The sequence below is a fragment of the Lonchura striata genome, chromosome 1, assembly GCF_050655825.1.
Source record: "Lonchura striata isolate lonStrDom1 chromosome 1, ASM5065582v1, whole genome shotgun sequence".
NCBI classification, from domain to species: domain Eukaryota; kingdom Metazoa; phylum Chordata; class Aves; order Passeriformes; family Estrildidae; genus Lonchura; species Lonchura striata.
In genome coordinates, this window is record NC_140703.1 from 37067588 (window position 1) to 37086928 (window position 19341).

General features: G+C 37.9%; 1 protein-coding gene across 14 annotated transcripts in view; it reads left to right on the forward strand.

Annotated features, from left to right (window-relative positions):
- DLG2 (discs large MAGUK scaffold protein 2) overlaps positions 1-19341 on the forward strand; it is a 982636-nt gene that overhangs the window by 379921 nt on the left and 583374 nt on the right. For 8 of the 14 annotated variants that reach the window (XM_085593066.1, XM_031505123.3, XM_085593076.1 and 5 more), the window contains one exon: positions 13294-13374. The exons of the other annotated variants lie outside the window; for them this stretch is intronic. In XM_085593066.1, coding sequence (XP_085449192.1) covers positions 13294-13374 — 81 coding nt within the window. The remainder of the gene's footprint in view (positions 1-13293; positions 13375-19341) is intronic. 14 annotated transcript variants of the gene reach the window in all.

Here is a 19341-nt window from a genome sequence, read left to right on the forward strand (position 1 = left end):
AAAAACCAAAAACAGCTTCAATTTGTGCTCTGCTGTTCCACTTTCTAAAGATGCAATGTTCTGTTTTCAAAATAAGAAGTTCCTTTCCTCTAGAAAATTTTACAGTGTAGTTGAAAATCCAAGAAATTCATAACATGGTCCTATCTTCATCTATTATGGCATAGTAGCCTATCTTCCTGTGCACCCACTTGATTTTTCAAGGGCTCCAATTGGATACTCCAAAGCTGTAGTGTCATTGATTGTCATTCAGCCTCCTGTGAGTAAAACGATATTTGTTGTATCCTTCAGGCTGACTGAGCTAAGCAGTGATGTGTGGCTGTTTACTCTTATCTCCATAAAATGTTAACCCTTGACTCAAGGAGACAATAGAGCTCTGATTTCTTCTATTCCTGGCTCTGCCATAGGCTTCAGTGTATGACCCATCACTAAATCTACAGCCATATTGCAATATTGTATTATTTAATGCCACTACCTAGTCCTATTTTGGCACCATGATTGATGCTTTCAGGTGATTCAGTTTTATGTTGATTTCACCAAAATCTGCAGCAGTATTGCCATTGTGTGGGCACCCATATGGGATTGTATTAAGCAAGTACTCAACTGCAGAAATATTCTTTCAGTCCAGTCAGTGACAGAGGCAGGAACAAAGCAAACAGAGGGCTAAAGGAGGTACCTTTTCTCACCAAGCTTCTAGGCTTGAGCATATCCACTACTAAAAGTATTGCTGATTATCACTTTAAGGGAAAAATGTTAATATACAAGATCTAATTACCTCTGTCTAAGCTGATACGCCTACAGCACCTTTTACATAACCCAAACACTTGAGTTCCAATTATACAATTATATTTTAACATATATTAAGTGCTATTCCTTTAGGGAGGAGACTTACACTGAATATTTTTACTGAATTCCTTTCTCAATATGGACATATATATGGTAGGGTCTCATTTAATTTCAGTGCCAAAAACTTGAATGTTTTTAGTTCCTTTCCCCTTCAGTAAATTAGCTGGCTGTTCAGAAAGCCCATTTTCCATGTCTTCAGCACTGACAGCATTCTCTGTATGTGTATATCAAACTCAGGCTTTGAAGCTCATGTTCTTGGGGTCAGCAGTGGCCCATGACTGCAATTAGATCAATAATGATCTCTCCATAATCAGTGTGAGTATCCTCTGCTTTGCAAACAGCCTATGGCAAGGTCCAGCTCTCTCGAGAAAGCAACATGCTCAAATAGGGAGGAAGGGCTGCTGCTTATTTAAATAGGATGTCTTGCTCTGAAGGTTGATAGCACAAATAGTTGAGTGTTCCCTTACTGAAAAGGCAAAGGTCTCCAATGACCATTCTTCTTTTCTGATAACTTCATGCAACTTCTGTAAGAGACAAAAGCCCTCGTCCGGACAACTAGTTGACAAAGGCTATTTGCTGCACTTTCACTTGTTAATATCAATGAGGTTTGTAGGTCAGCTCTTCTGAAAACACAGAGCCTAAGTTTAGAGCAAGGAATCTGAGTGTATTCCTATGCTCAGAGCTAACTCAAGTTTTCAGAACATCCAGGAGAAGTTGGGACTTGACCTGAAAGAGCATAGGAGAAGAAAAGAGATGAACCAAGAAATGAGTTTGAGGGCAACCATGGTGAGCAAGGCTGGGGACTGCTTGTGCTCTCCATCGTGGATTAATAAATATATGTGGGGTGATGGCAACTGCTGGAGGGGAGGAGTCAGGTCACAGAAGTGTTCTGCTTCTTTCTATACCTCAGCATCAGCCTATGCCAGGGCTGGCACAGCCTGCAGTTCAATGGCAGAGTTTGTGCTGCGTTTATCGCTGCCATGGAGGTTACCTTACCAGCAGCTGAACCACCTGGTTTAACATTGATGCAGTGTTTTCCTTACTACACTGTAGCCATTTCTGCACAGTGACGCAAGTTTAAAATATCCCCTGCTTAGACAACCAACTTTTGGAAATGTTGAATAAAATTATCACATTGGGCTGTACCCATCAGATAAATAGAATTCCTGCCCAAAGAAAATGTGAACATACTTAATTACAAGACAAAATGGAATCATTATGACAATGTACTTGTGTTATTTTGATTGTACAAACCCAAAAAATCTGGTGGTAAAATTCCCATGGCAACCTTAACTCAGTTGCCTGTATGCACTATGTGTGTATGTTTGTGTAAAATAGGAACATGCATTGTCCTGGTCAGAGTGTTTTAGGACTTGCTGGTCAGGAAGGTGTTAATCAGACCAGAGATATCATCTTAAAAGTGATTTATTTTTGATTTTTCTCTAGTGCAGTGTTAAAACATAAAGGAAATGTTAAATTTCTGTCTGGTCTGATAAGTATTCCTGCTAAAACATAATGCCTGAACCTTGTCATAAATGTGATCTATCACTGCTCAAATTTAGCTGCGATTGTGACAGCCGTCCTGCAGCCATGAATCTGAAGAGTGAGTAAGATGAAATTGGCATCCATTTTTTTAAAGTGAGCTCACTAGTATCAAACATTTGGTTACACATTGCACTCTGATGCTAACACTTAACGCTGCAGAGCTAATTGCACCCATAAAGTTGTTTTCAAGAAGGTTAGATATTGTTTGCCTATCCATCAAGGATTATGGAGGGTGCAGGGATCTGGTGATGTAGCAGAATTGCCCTCATGATGTCCTGACCTGGAGTTACTGTCAAGTGATGCCCTACAATATCACTGGAGGGAATGGCATTTTCAGGAATCATTCCCATGAAACAGTCTCTTAGTCTCTTCATTTCCTTCTCCTGCCTCACCCCTGTTCAGTTTTTCCAAAATGTCCCTATCAGCCATCACTCTCTTACAGAGCAAGTTGGCCTGATGATCAGGGGAGGGAGGTGAAGGCATTATAGGGTACTATTCATTTTTATGGCTATCATGAGATTCCGTCAAAGGCATTCCATTCCTGGTAGTGAACTTTACAAGTATTATGTAAAGTACTCTTCAAAACTATGGCTTATTATTTTTCTTCGTTTAGCTTTATTTTCAGTGACATAATTCTTCAGGGTGGTGGCTCAGAAAGTATTAATCCTTTATAGGAAGAACTGAAGGTGTAAAACTTTTCCTATACAAATAAATACATCCTTGCATCTACTGAATATGAACTGCTGTGTAAAGAAAAAAAGAGACATTATACATACATAGTATAAGCATAATATATGTATAAATATATTCTGAGCAGACACACAGAATAAAAGAAAGATTTGCAAGTTTCTAAAGTCCCCAAGATATAAACCTAAGGACAGAAATTAGCATTCATTACGTTGAAGAGCTCTGAGTATATAAAGCAGATGTAAGTATTAACTCACTAAGAATTCCTCTAAAGAGTGGAGAAATATGAAGCAAGAAACCTCAGAAAAATTCTATCATATTGTCATTGGGGGTGTGGGATTAAATGTTAGAACAATTCAATTAGGAAATGTCTTTGGATAGTGAATTGCCTTTAAATATAGGAAAGCTGGACATACTGAAGTAGAGCAATTATTTCTGTGCTTTAAGTACACATTGTTTTCCTGTAAGTCATGAGGTCAAATAATATTTAGCCTCTAATACTTAGCATCCTGCCAAAATTAAAAAGCATAGAGATTTCCTGCCAACACAATTCTGAACTGGTATTTTTATTTCCTTGGATGTAGCACAAAAGCAAAAATGTATATTTATGCCCCTGAAGGCACTTGAAAATACAGCACAATTATAATCCCCAGATGTCTTTCATCACAATTACTTTTGTTTGTAGTTAAATTTCCTGTAATTTTTTAGGAGAACAGGTTTGAAATTAAACCTTAATATCAGGTGGGATATATTTGCAATAAGCCTAATGACAAACCTTTTTTAGATTAGTCCTCTCGTAGAATCAGTGGATACCTCTGTGCTCATGTCAGTGAGACAGTATCTGTGTCAGGGGAGGTGACATCAGGTTTCTGTGGTTATTCCCAGCTAGATGAAACCAGGCATAAAAGAGCCCTTCTTGCAAGTGCTGTCAGAATAAAGGGATTGCTGAACAGGATTCAGCGAAGGAGTAGAGAAAAATACACGGAGGAGGAGAGTGAAACACTTCAAAGCCTGCCTCACCAAGGCTAGAATTCTCCAGGAAGGTGGAGGATAACGAAAGTGACACCACTCTAGTTTTGCAAGCTGTGAATGCCAGTAAAGTGCAGATCCTTTTCTAACAATTGCTGGGTTGAAATCCTCAGTATCTTCGATAATTTTTGTGGTCCCAGCCAAAAAGACCATAAAACTGAAGCAAAGAAGGATGTGGAACAAGAATAATAATAAGCATGGAGTATGGAAGTGACTTATATTCAGAGATACTAAAGGCTGTGGAAGCTGTGAGTGATGTTTCTGGGGGTTGAGTCTCTGGTGAGAGATCCCGCTGGCACACGGAGACACGGGTGTGCTCTGCTGTGCTCCCCTCGGGGCCAGTGCTCAGCGTGCGCCACAAACACGCGCTGACTCCGTCTTCTGTGTTACGGACACCCCGCCTTTGTTTTCTGCCAGTCATTCAGCTGGAGATCTTCCAAGAGCACATCAAGCCTACTTAGCTTCCCTGTGGCACAAAATAGTGGAGGAGGGATTGAGCGTGCCCAAGTCACATCCCTACACCGCTCTTGTGACAGGGAGGGTAAACAAAGCTCAGGAACATCACTTAGAATTCTGAAAGGAAAGATGTAAGAATTTGATAAACAAAAGGAAGAACCAAATTCAGACTCAGAGTAGTGGGTTGACAATAATGTCCTAATTGAGATCCTTCACACTGTAAGGAAAAGATGTTTGTATGGAATCACAGCTCTGACTGCAGCAAAATGCATGCAGAGTTTGAGGAGCAGAGTTAGTTAACAGAAGCCAACCCACTGGGTGTCACTAAAGGAAAGATGTGAGAAGGAGGATGGATTATATCACTTTGCAAATGTTGGCAAGAGCCACAATGTGTGTTGCTCAGATTAATCCTCACAGGAACAATGAGCAGCAGTTCATTTGGAGATAAATACACTATTGAACTGGAAGTAAATGGCTCAGTTATGAAGTTGGACATGGTACACACGCTATTACGTTACCAAAAATAGTTGTTTTCACTGCTAGCTTTGAATACTGGATAGTAAATTTACTAGTGGTATTAACGGGATTCAGTGCTGCACTTACTGCAGTTATAAAGGCGTGGACACATCAGAGTGTAAAAGCTAAACAGGGAGAGGGGTCTCTGAAGAGCAGAGCTGAGTAAGGAATCCCCACACTAAACAAGCATTGAACTAGTTGGATGATCAGCATATGGGAAGACTCTCGAAATGGTACTGAAGACAATTTATTTCTTTTACTAGTGGAAAATATGGGACATCCTTTTCTTCATCAAGATGACCCCTAAAATGGAGGAAGCAGAGTGGAGGTTGGAAAAATATCCTCTAGGGATAAACCTGCCAAGACATAGACATTTATTGCCATTTTAAACGGCATCCCATACATCCCCCGGTATGTCTGTGATTGATATATCACCATACCTCTAGGAAAGCCATGACTTTCTGCAGTGACAGCTGAGGGCCAGACAGGTTTCTCTGGTACTAGAACAGCACAAACACCATCATCACAGCTGATGAGCATGGTTACAGTCTCCAGAGGCATCAGGAGACATGTGGAGCCCAACCAGTCTCCCATTCACACATTTCAGTAAATTATCCTTTTCCTAAGGACTGTCAGAGCAAACAAAGTTATTAGCTTTGGTAAGAACAAAAAGAAGAGAAACACGTTCCAGTCAAAATTTGTGCTAGATAATTTTATGAGCTTGATATATCAATAGATACTTTAAAAAAACATTACATTAATGCTTTTTCCACCCCTGGAATATTTTTTTCTTATTGTTATCATTTGAGTTGTGCTGGACAACCAAAATATTTTCCCAGGAAGCACATCTGTGATATCTTCATAGGCAGTAGGACCAAGAAAGATTAGCAAGCTGTCACCAGATGCTCTCTGGAACAAAGTGGGTGGTGGGTCAAAGCTGAACTATTTCTGGTTTACAATATATTTGCTTTTTGGGGGTACTGGTACTCCATCTCATTGATCCATGCTGACACCTGTGTCTCAATGCACGTGGTTTCTTTGAGGGGAGAGCAACAGAGGAACATTTATGTTTTAGTCTTACTACAGAGTTTGGGAAACTGAGAGAATTAGAGGTTCTTATTTCACTTCTTTTGTTCAGAATTGAAATGCTAAATTTCTTTCAATCCTCTTATTCTACTCTGTGAAGCCTGAAGAAGGCTTTGGCAGTACAGGTGATAAGGACCAAACTATTGGCTGTAATAAAGAAGACTTTAGATTGTGGATGCAAGTATCTCATGCCCCTATTCCTGGGAAATTAATTTAAACTAGTACTGAACACAAACTGATGCTTTCGGAAATCCTCACTTTTTCACAAATAAAACCTTTTTGTTGTTTGTGAAATTTATGACTCACAAACTGCATATAAATCTGTAAGAAAGCTGCTGTTTGTGGACATAATCATTCATGCAATTGACAAAGCTTTAGTAGAAAAAATTTTCCTAAGCCTAAATTTGTTTCCTAATAACTGGAATTTAGTAACCAGTCTGGTCTCAAAGGAGACATGCACAGAGGCTGCCAGAGCAGATACAAGGTAAGACACTGGAAAATGACTACATTTGGCAGTGGCACATATTTAACACTTATCACCACTTTTGGAAAATGTATCTGGAGCAGATAGGATTTGAACATTACAATCATATCCAAAATGTTACAGAAAAAATATAATAAAATGATGGGTCACTTAGAGGGACAAACCCATGAGAGCAAGTGCAAAACACATTGAATTTGCTTCGGTATTGGTGATTAATGTCTTGCAGAATACACCATCTTATAATATGCAAAAGAGGCTCATGATGGTTGTTGGAAAAAAGAAAAAAAACCAGCTCTCCAGAAAAAAACCCAGGCCTTTATTTGTTTATATTTTCAGGGCAAAGAAAAGCCCTACAATCCCATATGTTTGTGCTTGATAATTATCCTATGTCAGAAAATGCTTCTGTGAAAGAGGAGCTCATGTATATAATCCATTTCTGTGGTAGTAGTACAAATGGCTGAGTAATAGCTGAGAACAGACCATAGTTTGCTGAGTGTGTTTAAGTACTTTTCAATGAAGATTAGTTCTAATCATGTAATCTCTTATCCCCATAATTCCCTGGCTAAATGGCTGGTCAAAACAACATACAAAACCCCTTCAGAACAACCGTTGCTCCACAGTCACCACTTTCAAATTCCAGTGTGCCTCCAGTGAAGAAAATGTTGCTGTTAGCTCTGATTAAAAGAAACCTGTCAACACATGCATTTGCCTTGCCAGTAACCACCCCTAAAATCATGGGAAAAGAAATGGGAAAAGAAAAATACATAATATATTTGGAATTCCTGGGTACTTGTACTTCAAGGTAATGGTATTGTGCACCTCTGGTAGGAGAAAGTGGTTGTGTCTACACTGTGGAACGGAAGGTGCTTACTCATGTCCGCACTACATAAGTCTGCCTCTTAGAGAAGTTTTTACCTGGAAGGAGCCAGCTGGAATTGCACAAAACAGTGAGGACTTCATGTAACATCTAACAGTGAAGATGATGAGGGTGCAGGCTTGAGCATGTTCCTCAGCCTCCTTTTTTTGGGTGAGCCAGTCATATCCAGAAGTAGTAGTGATGCAGCATTGAAGCAGGTCCAACCAACCAGAACAGGATGCAGCTTGAACAGGGAGCACAAAAAACAACTGTGTTTGCATTCGACAGCAACACTACGGATGTTTCAGTTGAGATGTGTTGGACAGGAGCCATGCTCTGGAAATCGCCAAACAACCTCTAGTAAGGATACTTGTTAGTGACCAAAATTATGTTACCTTACACATGTTATGTTTTCTGACCATTTATATTTGGATTGGAATAAAAGGCATGCTCTGGGGACTGTTATTTTAATGGCTGAAGTCTGCAAACAATAGAGCAATTTCATTTCTAAGCCTCTCAGTAGGTATCAGACAAGGGATCAAAAAATTTCTCAGAAGATCCCTGGGAAAGTAGTCCCTGAATGTCACATGCACATCAGTGGACCAATTTAATTTATCCATTTCATGAATGAAGTATAGTCCTAGGATTAAAGAGAAGTGGTTTTTCAATAGTATTTTTCTTTTCCTATGGAAAGAACTAGTTGGAAAAAGAGGTACTTTCTGCAATGAAATTATGTAAATCATGATTTTCTAGAGCAGCAGTGAAAAGTTGTAGGTTAGCAACAGTGTAAGTTTATAATTGGTACCCACATGAAGGCCTGACATCTCTTTTCTAATATAGCTCTTTCATTTGGTATCTCACCTTTCTTTTCTATTATTTGTTCCCCTAATAATCACTTCCCTTCGGTTCATCCAAGACAGAATCAAGCAGATACTGGTATTATGGAATAGCTAACCAGAATCATCCTTGGTGCATCTAAGCAGGAACACAAGTATATTATAGCCTAGGTCTGCTCTGAACTCCAGAGGCTTCCTTGAATCCAGTGATGCTCTTTTCCACAGTTCCTCACAAATCTTTTGTTGTTACAGATGCAATTGGATTAGCAGGAGACAGGGGCAGTGATTTTCTCCTGAGTTTGATCCCGATGTAGATTTCTATCCTCTGCCAGTTGCACTGATTCTTTTGAACTCTTCTTTGTCTGTGCCTCTGTGTATCACTGAGTTTCAAAGCTCCAGTTTCATTCTGTGTCCCAAGTATTTGTGTCAGTCAAGTATAATAATACATGGTAGCAAGTGTAGAAGCTTTAACCTAATCATAACTGTCACTTAATAAAGCCACTTTTTGATGGATTAGGGGATGAATCCAGAACTGGTTGAAGTACAGACAAAGAAGTTGCTGCCTGTTATCCTGGACCTCTGGGACTTCACTTTTTCTTAAATCCAAGAGGGCATGAGATGTGGAGGTAGAGCATGACTGCAGAAATCCTAGATGCAGTACATCATCCCACTGCCCACATTTAGATCAAGAATTGGAAGGGGAGGCAATTTCTAACATGTTTATTATGTAAAACATATGCACAAACTGAGGCACTGGGTACACTGGCGTAATTATCCACTGTGAGAATGGATACCCTGGTGCTGAATGTGATTAACCTGCAAGCAGAGCCAAAAACTATTCTTGTTTCAGAAAGCCTATGTTAAACCTGCCTGCCTGTGAAACTGTGCTCAGTGCTGCTGTAATTGCACTCATCACTGGCACACATTGTTAATAACAAGCATTTTTCCTGCTGTAGACAAGGGTAAAAAATGTAAGGCTGTTGCAGTGAGCCAAAGCTGGAAAGCCCTCACTTAGCTTGTATGCTCAGGATTTAAGCTGCTGGGGAAACTATATGTCTCTGGCTATTTATTATTACATACAACATGTTCTTGGAAACCACTCCACATTTAACAGCAGTTAAACCCATCTGCTGCTCCTGAATTTTAATTTCATTCACAAGCCTGTTTTAAAAGTATTTTTGGACTTGTCTCCAATGTGCTATCAGCTGTTCATTATTCTGTTGTAAATTGATAAAAAGAATAACTCAAATTTTAAAAGAAATTTGTAGCCTCCTATATATTTTTGAGCTTTTCATTAAAACTTGCTTTTCTATTATTGTCTGACATAAATCAAATTTTTAGTTTAATAGCAATGGAATTTCATCCCCTCATGCTCAATTCTGTGTAATTCATCTGTAGTAGTTATATCACTGGCATGAGGAACAGACTTGACCTTAGCACTGTGATTGCAGATACCGTTCAGTATAGTGAAGTTCCTGTCAGTGCAACAATTTTTTGTGGCTAAATTTAGAAATACTGTCACCATTTTCCTTGCACATTTCTTCTCCCTATATTCATATTTTATTACTGTTACTTTGCATAGCAGGACTTCAATGGCCTCTACATCTGATTAGCAGGAACTATGTAAATTTTAATGAGATCTCTTTTTGAAGACATTTTTAAACAGAAAACTTTATGATACTCATTTTTTTATTGGCATGAATGACTTTATAGCACTGCATGATGTTCTTCTATGAAGGTAATATTTGTTGGGCTGTATTTCAACACTGAAACTCATTTGGCTCTAGGTCTCGTATAAAATTTTTATTGGATTTTGGATTTTTGGATTTACCATAGGTCTTAAAATTTAGTAAACTTGAATTTTATTTTTTTATTTTTAGTTGAAGAGCAGGTGATTTAGATTTTCTATGCAATAGCCCCCCCCAATTTTTTTAACTATATATTGGCATTTAATAACAGTTTGTGTGAATAACAATGTCTGTTAGAAATTACTTCCTTTAAATAAAAAAAAGGCTTTTTGGGGTGAGATTCAGCTGTCTAAGATAGGCATATAGTCCTATTTTAAATGTCCTGTAAGATCTGAGGTGTGCATATGGCTGTCAGAAATTATAGAAATAAGCCCATTCCTCTTTGAAGAAGCAGCTGGAGACAAAACAATACCATAATGCATCTGATGACTTAAGACAGCTCTGTTTGGGAAACTCAGTCTCACCTTTAGGGTTGCCACATTTATAGCTCACATTTTGATGCTTTTGAAGAATTCTGTTTTAAATGGTACCTTACCTGCATTTGAGTAGAGTTTATTCAAAAGGTGTTTTTTATGAAGAGGATTACATTTCTACAACCACTACATTCACTAGTGGCATTGTAAAATTTTACCTTGGAAGCAAGTATGTATTTATTTTATTTTAACTTAGCACAGAAGAATATGCCTTTTGCTTTTAGCTTCTTAAGTAATCATCTGATTTCAAATTAAAGTTGCTGAAATTATGAGGGAATAAACATCTCATGCAGTCAAAGCCTGTAGGATATGGAAAGGACTGGAGAATTTCCATGTTTCAGCACCATAGCACTTAAAGGTTTTTTTCATAGCAGCAAATTTGGAGTGATTTCTCTGGTTTCTCTCTCAGTTGGAAACAACTGATCACTTATTACATAGGGATCTATGTAATACCCTGTTTTCAGTCTTGCCTGGGTTGTGACATTCCTCTTCTGCAGATTTTCTTTGGCTTTTTGAGTGCTTGTCTTAAAACAAAATGCCCCAAAATGATACAGTTGTTCTGGTGTCTCATCATCAATGATTACAGCACAGCAGTTATAATCCTTGTCCTTATACATAGCAATTCTTCTTATCTTGAATGAAGGCCATTTTGCAACAGAACCTCACTCTTGGCTCCTCCTTACCTAACTTTCACCTATGATCTCAACAGAGGTGCTCCTTAGTCTGTATTTTTGATTTTGATGTTTTCTCTGGCAGGGATGTGCTTACTACTCTGTGTGCATTTCTTCTATCTGTGTTTAAGGTACTACACATTTCTCAAAAGTCTGCAGAACCAAATGCATGTACACAGAAGCTTACTGTGGTCAAAGTGCATCAGCTCCAGTGGACTTGCCCATAAAATGCCTTATGGTTGTTCCTGGTGAGCTTGGTGCTGATACTGGGGAATCCACAGCTGCCCATTACACTGTAAAAGAAGTTACTCTAGATTTTTTTTAATGTAAAAATTATCTCTGTGTAAGCTCAACTGAATATTCAGATATGTTCATCCTACTTCACTGAGGTGGGAATGCACCCTCCAGAGTGACTCAGAGAATTTAAGCCTGAAACCATTCTCAGTATTTTCCCATGTCTCAAAGGACTCTGCTCCTAGCTGACACAGCTAGATGCCTGCAGACTGACAGCATCAATATAAGCTTCAATTCTTAAAAATATTGCTGTATGACAGCATTAATCTTTTTAAGCAGAGCCAGAAGTCCCCTTTCCTTAGACTATATACTGAAAAGTGTTATACCCTGAGCTTTTTGACTATTATTAGTCATTCTTTATAGCAACAGACTTTTGAGACTTCCCTGAAAGACTTAGCCTAGTGGTTTTATACTAGCTGTGTTTTATACTTGATGTTAAAAAAGACTTAATCTTGCAGGTGAGAGTGAAAAAGTGTTACCTCTTATACAAAAAAGTAGTGGGTTTATATGCAAAGGTGGTTTAGAAGAAGGCTGGAGAGGGACATTTTGCAAGTCTGTCACTGTGTACTGACAGAACAAGGGGAAATGTCTTCAAACTGTCAGAAGGCAGGTTTAGAAAATTCAAAAAAATTTCTTCACTGTGAGGGTGGTGAGGCACTGGGACATGTTGCTCAGGGAAGCTGTAGATGCCCCATTCCTGAAAGTGTTCAAGTCCAGGTTGGATGCACCTTTGAGGAACCTGGCCTAGTGGAAGGTGTCCCTGCCCATGGCAGGGGATTTTGGAACAAGGTGATCTTTATTTCCTTTCACACCAAAAGTGATGCATGATTTTTATTCTTTTTAAAAATTGTAGTTATTAAAATAGAAACAAAAAGTCTCTCAAGTAACCCAGTAAAATGTGATGATCAGCATTGCATAAACATTGTAATGAATATGGCCTTTATAGAAATTCTTTTCAGTCCTCTGTTTATTAAACATTGTGTAAAAATGCTGTTGATGCATAGCTACAGATATGGTAGTTTTGCTATCAACAAAAACTGAGATTCTTGCCTTATGTGTCTTCTTACTGGTAGGGCTCTTCCATATTGTTGTTGTTTGTTAAGAACTCATGTGTTTTCTACAATGGCATTGACTCATGCCTATGTGGGAGACCGAATTCATTACAGATTTTCTGTTTCACAAAAAAAAATGGCAAACCTGACATTCATTAAAAGCAAATATATAACCGCCTACTGTTAAACTTCATAAATTCATAGTGATAATTAGAGTGGATTTTAAAATTTAGAAGCAACAGGGTTATTTCTAATTTTAGCTAGAAAGAGGTGGACTGTCAAGAGAATGTTTATTTATTCTTTATAGCCTTCTTGCTTAATTTGCTAATAGTTACTAGAGATTGGTAGATGTTGCATACTAAAAATTAGCCTAAATAGAGGAATAATAGAGTAATAGAGTGTTAATTCTTATAAAATATATATAACTTGCTTGTTCTTCTTTCAGTGATAAATAGCTAATCCAGAGATACTAATAATCAATAATATGCACTCACATTTTTAATACTATATAATATAATGGCAATTTATTTTTGGTATAAAGCCTCTGGGCAATTCAGAGTGTATTAACACCAATTTACAGCTTCAAGGGAATAAATGAACCCACTCCCCACAAAAAAACCTGGGAAGCAAACTTACACAACTAAACACCATATGCAAAGACAATGAAAAATCTGAGTTTGGAACATGTCCTGAGTAGATGTCTCTATGTACTTCCAGAAAGGCCAGGAGGAAGAAAATCCCACAGGTAGAGGCCTTCAGCTGGGACCTTTTCCTGAAATGGAATGGACTAATACACAGGTGAGAGTAGTGAAGTTGGCTGTGAGAAGTAAGTGAGGAAAGCAAATAGTTTCTGAATTGCTGCTTCATAGTTTTGCTAGTTTTTCTCCACCAATGCTTCCCTGCACCGAAAAGAGCCCATTTCAAGTTAAAAAAAAAAAATGTATTTTGCAAATGTTTAAATATTTTCCAAGATGCTGTGGCATGCAAGAAGCCTCAGCTACATAGTGAGCAAACTGAAAACAGTGTGAGCTATTAGGAAAACGATGTGGCTCAAGTTGACTTTTTACATTTGAGGAAGTCAATGATATTGCCATGGTAGTCAGTGGAGAGACCTGTCCTGATCACAGTTCCTCTAACCTGATTTGGATGGCTCCTTTAGATGGAGGGGGATTGTGCCGTAGAAATAATTTTGCCTCTCTGTTGTCTGGACATCCTTGTGGTCAAATAATTTAGATGTAAATACCTTGACTTTGGTATCTCAAGCGGTCAGAAAAAATTCACATTTATCTTCTTGAAATTTCTTTTTATTGCCTGTTAGTCTGGCAGAGACACAATCAGTCTCTGAGATGTAATGGGCAGGACCAAACCAGGATGTAGGACAGAAAGACTAAGCATATTTGCAGACCTGGCATGCCTGACAGAAAAAGCATTGTTGAAGTTTGATTTAGTGTGGGGCATTTTTTGGGTTTGTTTGCTTGTTTGTTTTTTAATCAAAGAACTTTCCCAATAGAGGAGTTGTCATTGAAACCAGAAGTACAAAAAAACCCCTCCAAATCAAATAAAAGTACAAGTGTCACTATTGCACCAGAATAGTAACCTCCATAAATTTCTGTTATCAAAATACTCAGTTTAGTTTATGTTGCATTTGTGTGCTCAGTTGTCAGTGTATGACCTTCTGCCATTATGATAATAGGTGTGTGAGATACTTGATATTCTGGCTGTTGGCCAGCTGGGTCCTTTGCAGTCTCAGGAGGAAAAGAAGACTGATTAAGATATGAAGATAATGCACACTAATGGGATATTTCTGGTAAAAATAGTCTGAAGTGATATATTGTTGATGTCCAAATTGGTGTCCTTTGTTATCCAGGGTTAACAAGACTCTGGGATAAATAGGACAGATGAGCATTCTGAGCAATCTTGCACAGCTCTCTGCCAGCTGGACATCAATTCATAATGGCTTAGGATGTCTAGGTAGTTTTCCTTCATGTAAGGGCCAAAAATATGTAATGATTAAGGTGGTAACCTAGGATGAATTCAGTGGCAAGCATAATGGGCAGTATATGTCTGGAAATTCAATTCTGGACACAATTTCTACCTCCTAAGATTTCAAGAAAAGTCTGACAAAGCTTATTTCTTCTAATTTCTTAGTTTATTTTGTATGTGCATTAACTAATTAGTTCTACTTTTTTGTAATGCCAAAAACAAGAAATTATGCCAGTCAGTCACTTTTTAATTAAGTGTGTCGTTTATTCATGCAAAGATGAACAAAAGCTCTGATACCTCTTCCAATACTGAGTGGCACACAGTAGGAGGGAAGTGTTTTTTGCTCCCTAGCAATCCCATATGGTGGTAGGAGATCCAGTGTCCCTACTATATAAACAGCACTGAGTCTTTCAAAGCATGTTAACAACATCTGCCAGTGATAAAATAAGTAAAGCAGAAGGCTCATTACTTGATAACTTTAACCTATGAACCTTAAAAAAGGAGTCTGAAAAGATGTTGGAGAATTTTTAAAGTTCTGGAATGTGTTGTGCTATTATTTTCACCTTTTTTGCAACTAATGCTGCAGAGCAGGCTAGTTCTCTTTCAGCTCTGGTAAAAATATTGGATTGGTTAAGGAGAATTTATCTAAAAAAGCAAGCCTAAGAAAAAAAATTAGCAGTAGGAAGAAATTAATGGACGTCAGCGTAGTTTTAAAGAAAATCAGTTATGGTAGATAAATTTCATTTCAGAATGTGAATTTACTTGTCAAATGTTCCTATGTGTTATTTAGGCTTTTGTAAAGCATTTAATTTAATTTTGTATTTCATCTGGTATAAATAATAGTATACTTTATAAAAGTAATATTTCTTGAAGATTGACATCTCAAACATTAATCAATGAGAAATGACCCTTACACAGAAATTTTGAGGGGTCATAGAATCAATAAACAGAATCATAGAATGGCTGGGTTGGAAAAGACTTTAGAGATGATCTAGTTCCAACTCCCTGGCTCTGGGCAGAGACACCTTCCACTGGACCAGGTTGCTCAGAGTCCCATCCAAACTGACCTTGAATAGTTCCAGGGATGGGGCATCCACAGCTTCTCTGGGCAACCTGTGCCAGTGCCTCACCACCCCCACAGTAAAGAATTTCTTCCTAATATCCAATCTAAACCTGTTCTCTTTCAGTTTGAAGCCATTCCCCTTTGTCCTGTCAACTGCATCCTCTTTTAAAGTCTCTCTCCACAGCTTTCCACAGTTTAGAATTGGGTATGGACAACATATTTCAATATTTTCACAAATCCTTTCAAATGCTGCACAAATACTTGGATGTTAGAATTTAAAACTAATGTGATGATTGAAACACTGGGGAAAAGAGGGGGACACAGCAAACAGTGCAATCCAGTTACAGTCTAGCCTGCAAACAGAGGTCATTCAAACAAAATTGTCAAAATTGTCTCTAGAAGATAAGTATTTTACAGCCAGAAGGAAGCAATGGCAGCCTTACATACACACATGGGGACACCTACAGCTGACAGAAGTGATGCTAGGATTGTTCCAGAGGAAAGAACAGACAGCTCAGTGGGGCTTATATTTTTAACTTGAATGTAAAAATTAAGAGCAAGGAGGTGGTTTTATTCGTCTGTGCAACAGTGAGACTGTGGAAGGAAATACTGTACCAGGTTTTAGCATCTGTAATTTATAAAGATAATAAATAAGTATGAAAAGAAAGAAGAAGGACTAGAGTGGAAAAAAAATCCTTCCAGAGAGAGACATGACAGCATATTCCTGTGGGATCACTGGGAATAAGAGGATTCTTCACAGTAGCAGAGCAAACCTGAATGTGTACCAGGGTAAGAGTAAACTAAGGCTGGGCAGATGTTTTGAAAAGTGAGAACAGAGGACAAACCATTAAGGAAAGCAGTAATCTCAGTCTTGTTTTGTTTCCAGGATTAGGTGTTTTCCTGAAATAGGTATGTGTGCTTGTGTTTAATACAAGCTATTGTCAGTATTAAATATGGCAGTGCATTAGTTCCCAATGATCCAATGGTGCTTTGTGCCTTAAACTCCACATCTTTGAGGTGCCTTTGAGGTCCTGAGTCAGAAAAAAATTTCTACATGGGAAGGTGGAGTTAGATGGTATTGCTTAGGGAGATTAAACTCATAGAACTAATGGATTTTATCACCTTCTTCCCCAGTCAGTAGTTCAAATGGAGAAACGTGGAGATGTATTACTTGCCCTAATGAAAGCATTTATTTCTTTTTTCTTCCTTCCCACTTCTTTCCATTTTAATTCATTAAAAAAGCTGAGTACACCCACCTCCTGGCCTATATGTGTAGAGGATAAAATTTGAATTCTTCTAGATCATGAACTTCTGAATTAATTTTCCTTCACTGATTTTTAACCCAGAGTTGTGAAATTTTCACTAAAACAGCAAGGTTTGGTTGAGAGGGCTTGGTGTTTTGCAGTGCTGTCTACCATCTACATCTCAGTCATATTTTGTATAAATGGTTGGAGATTGGGTGATCTTTAAAATGAAGTTCTAGACATACGATCTGTTTTTTTCAACTCCTCTTGAGTCATCTTGGGCAGCTTGCTTCAGTCTCTTTCCCTTTGCTTTCCTACCTGTGAAAGAGTAATAGCATTTTCCTTTCTTTTACGAAGGGCTTTGAGAAGTGTAGTAGTGGCTGAAGAGTCATTAGACCTTTTCTTTCTCTTTGACATAGACCTAATTCATTACTGCACTACCAGTACATATATTCTGAGAGCAGTGAATGATATGTTCTCATCTGATAACACTAGAACACTTGGGAGTAAAAAGAAACAGAGACCCCTAGCCTACAAATCCATAGGTGCAGTTATCAAGTCCTAGAGAAGGTATATGTAAAATAAGCTTTGTTTTGTCCCCCTGCCCCCAGCCACACCTATACCCATTATAGCATGTATTTTCAAGCTTCCTGCTTTGACTTGCACCTAAAAGAAATTGTTTTCACTTATTCCCCACCTTACTTACCTTATATCATTCCCTGGGAAAAAGTGACTCTCTGCAATTAGGCAAGGATGGAAGGGTCTATTATTCAATTGTAAAGCCTTTGAAAAACATTTTAATGTTTTTTGCTCAATTCACCAGCAACGTCTGCCTTTGTTTTAATGTCTAAAAGAAATTCACTGTCTCAGTAATGATGCATCTAAAACTCTGGTGAAATCCTGATGAGAGCTGTTGAAGAACAGGTGCCTGTTATCTCCTGTTTTACTCAAATTGGAAACTCTCTAACGCCTGTCTGCTTCTTTTTCATTCTGGATTTCCTTAAAGCCTTTGACGATGGAATTGCAGTCCTTAACACTGGCACTGAGATGTTATGGCTATAGGTAATAGGCTAATTAAAATTTGGTATTCTTTGCATAATCTCAACATTTCACCAGGGAAAAGGGAACTGAGCTTTTGTACCTCTTATTGGAATTTGGAAATGTAGATGAGAACATAGGCAGTTTGAATCTTAAGACCTAGTTCTATTAAAATGGAATTTCTCTGATACACAAATCTACTTCCTTCGTATTCTACCAAGAGACATACTTATTAACTAGCATAGCTATTTATCTTTTTCCATTGCTAAGTTTTCAGCAATGAGTCTCTTCTCTTGCCGATATACCCCTATAGAATTATTTCTCTGTGAAGAATTTTTTGAGCTGGAAGTACTGCATGGACATCAGGAAGTCTCAATTTTGCCTGCAGTGCGTTTTCATTATTTGGTATTACTCATGAGTAGTAGAAGAGATGGAGGTGCACTTGATAAATTTCTTTTCCCTTTGTTTATTTGTTTTATTGTGTCAGTTGATGTTCCCTTGCGGTCTCTCATGAACCTTGTTAAATACTGCTCAGGCAGTCCAACTTATCAATGCTGTGTAGTTGCCCTTTCATTCTCACAAGCTGAGAAGAATTTGCATCACCTCCTATTCAAGTAGATAATAGAACTTCAAAGGTTTAATTGCATCCAAGACATTGCTCAATATTTCCACATGAACAAACATAAAGGTCAGCAACACTTGAGAGGCCTTATTGCAAAGATCTTTCTTTTAGCTTGAATTCTGCTGAAAATTGTCTTTGTTGTTAAGAAACAGGAATTTATTGATCTTAAAAAATACGACATTACCTGTGGACAATTCTTTAAAAGTGAATGTCCTTAAATTTTTGTATGTGTGGCTTATGTTGACAGTCATCTTTTATATAGTATTAGAAAATTATTAATTAATAATAGTAGTTAGGTAAAATATATGTAGTGACCCTGCAAACACATTTTACATGAAGTGATTTGTTTCTATATTCCACTCTTCCACATAGAAGCGTGTTCACTATAGCTTCAAAACTGAATCTTAGGATTTAAAAAAATCTTGTATCACCTTTGCAGTTAGCGTTAAAGGTAAACTGATGGTCAATTAAGTAAATCTCACATGCTTTCCTGCAAAGGTCTAATATTAATATTCAGATTATGTAAAATAGAACTGAATATACAGATAGTAATTTTGCTCCACAAAGCTAAGGAAAATACTGGGTAGCATCAGTATTCCATATTGCTTGCCGATATTGGGTAAAGTGTGTGCTGGAGCTTGAAATAAGTTTTCAAACAAGTTTTTCTTGCCTTTTTTCACTTCTGTTATGTAATGCAGCAATGCATTGTTTAATTTACAGTAACAAAATAATTTGGGGTTAAATGTTATGGAAGCAGTGTAGAGTTTGTTCTGCCTTTAATTGATGCTGTGACCTACATTGTTTCCCCAGGCAGC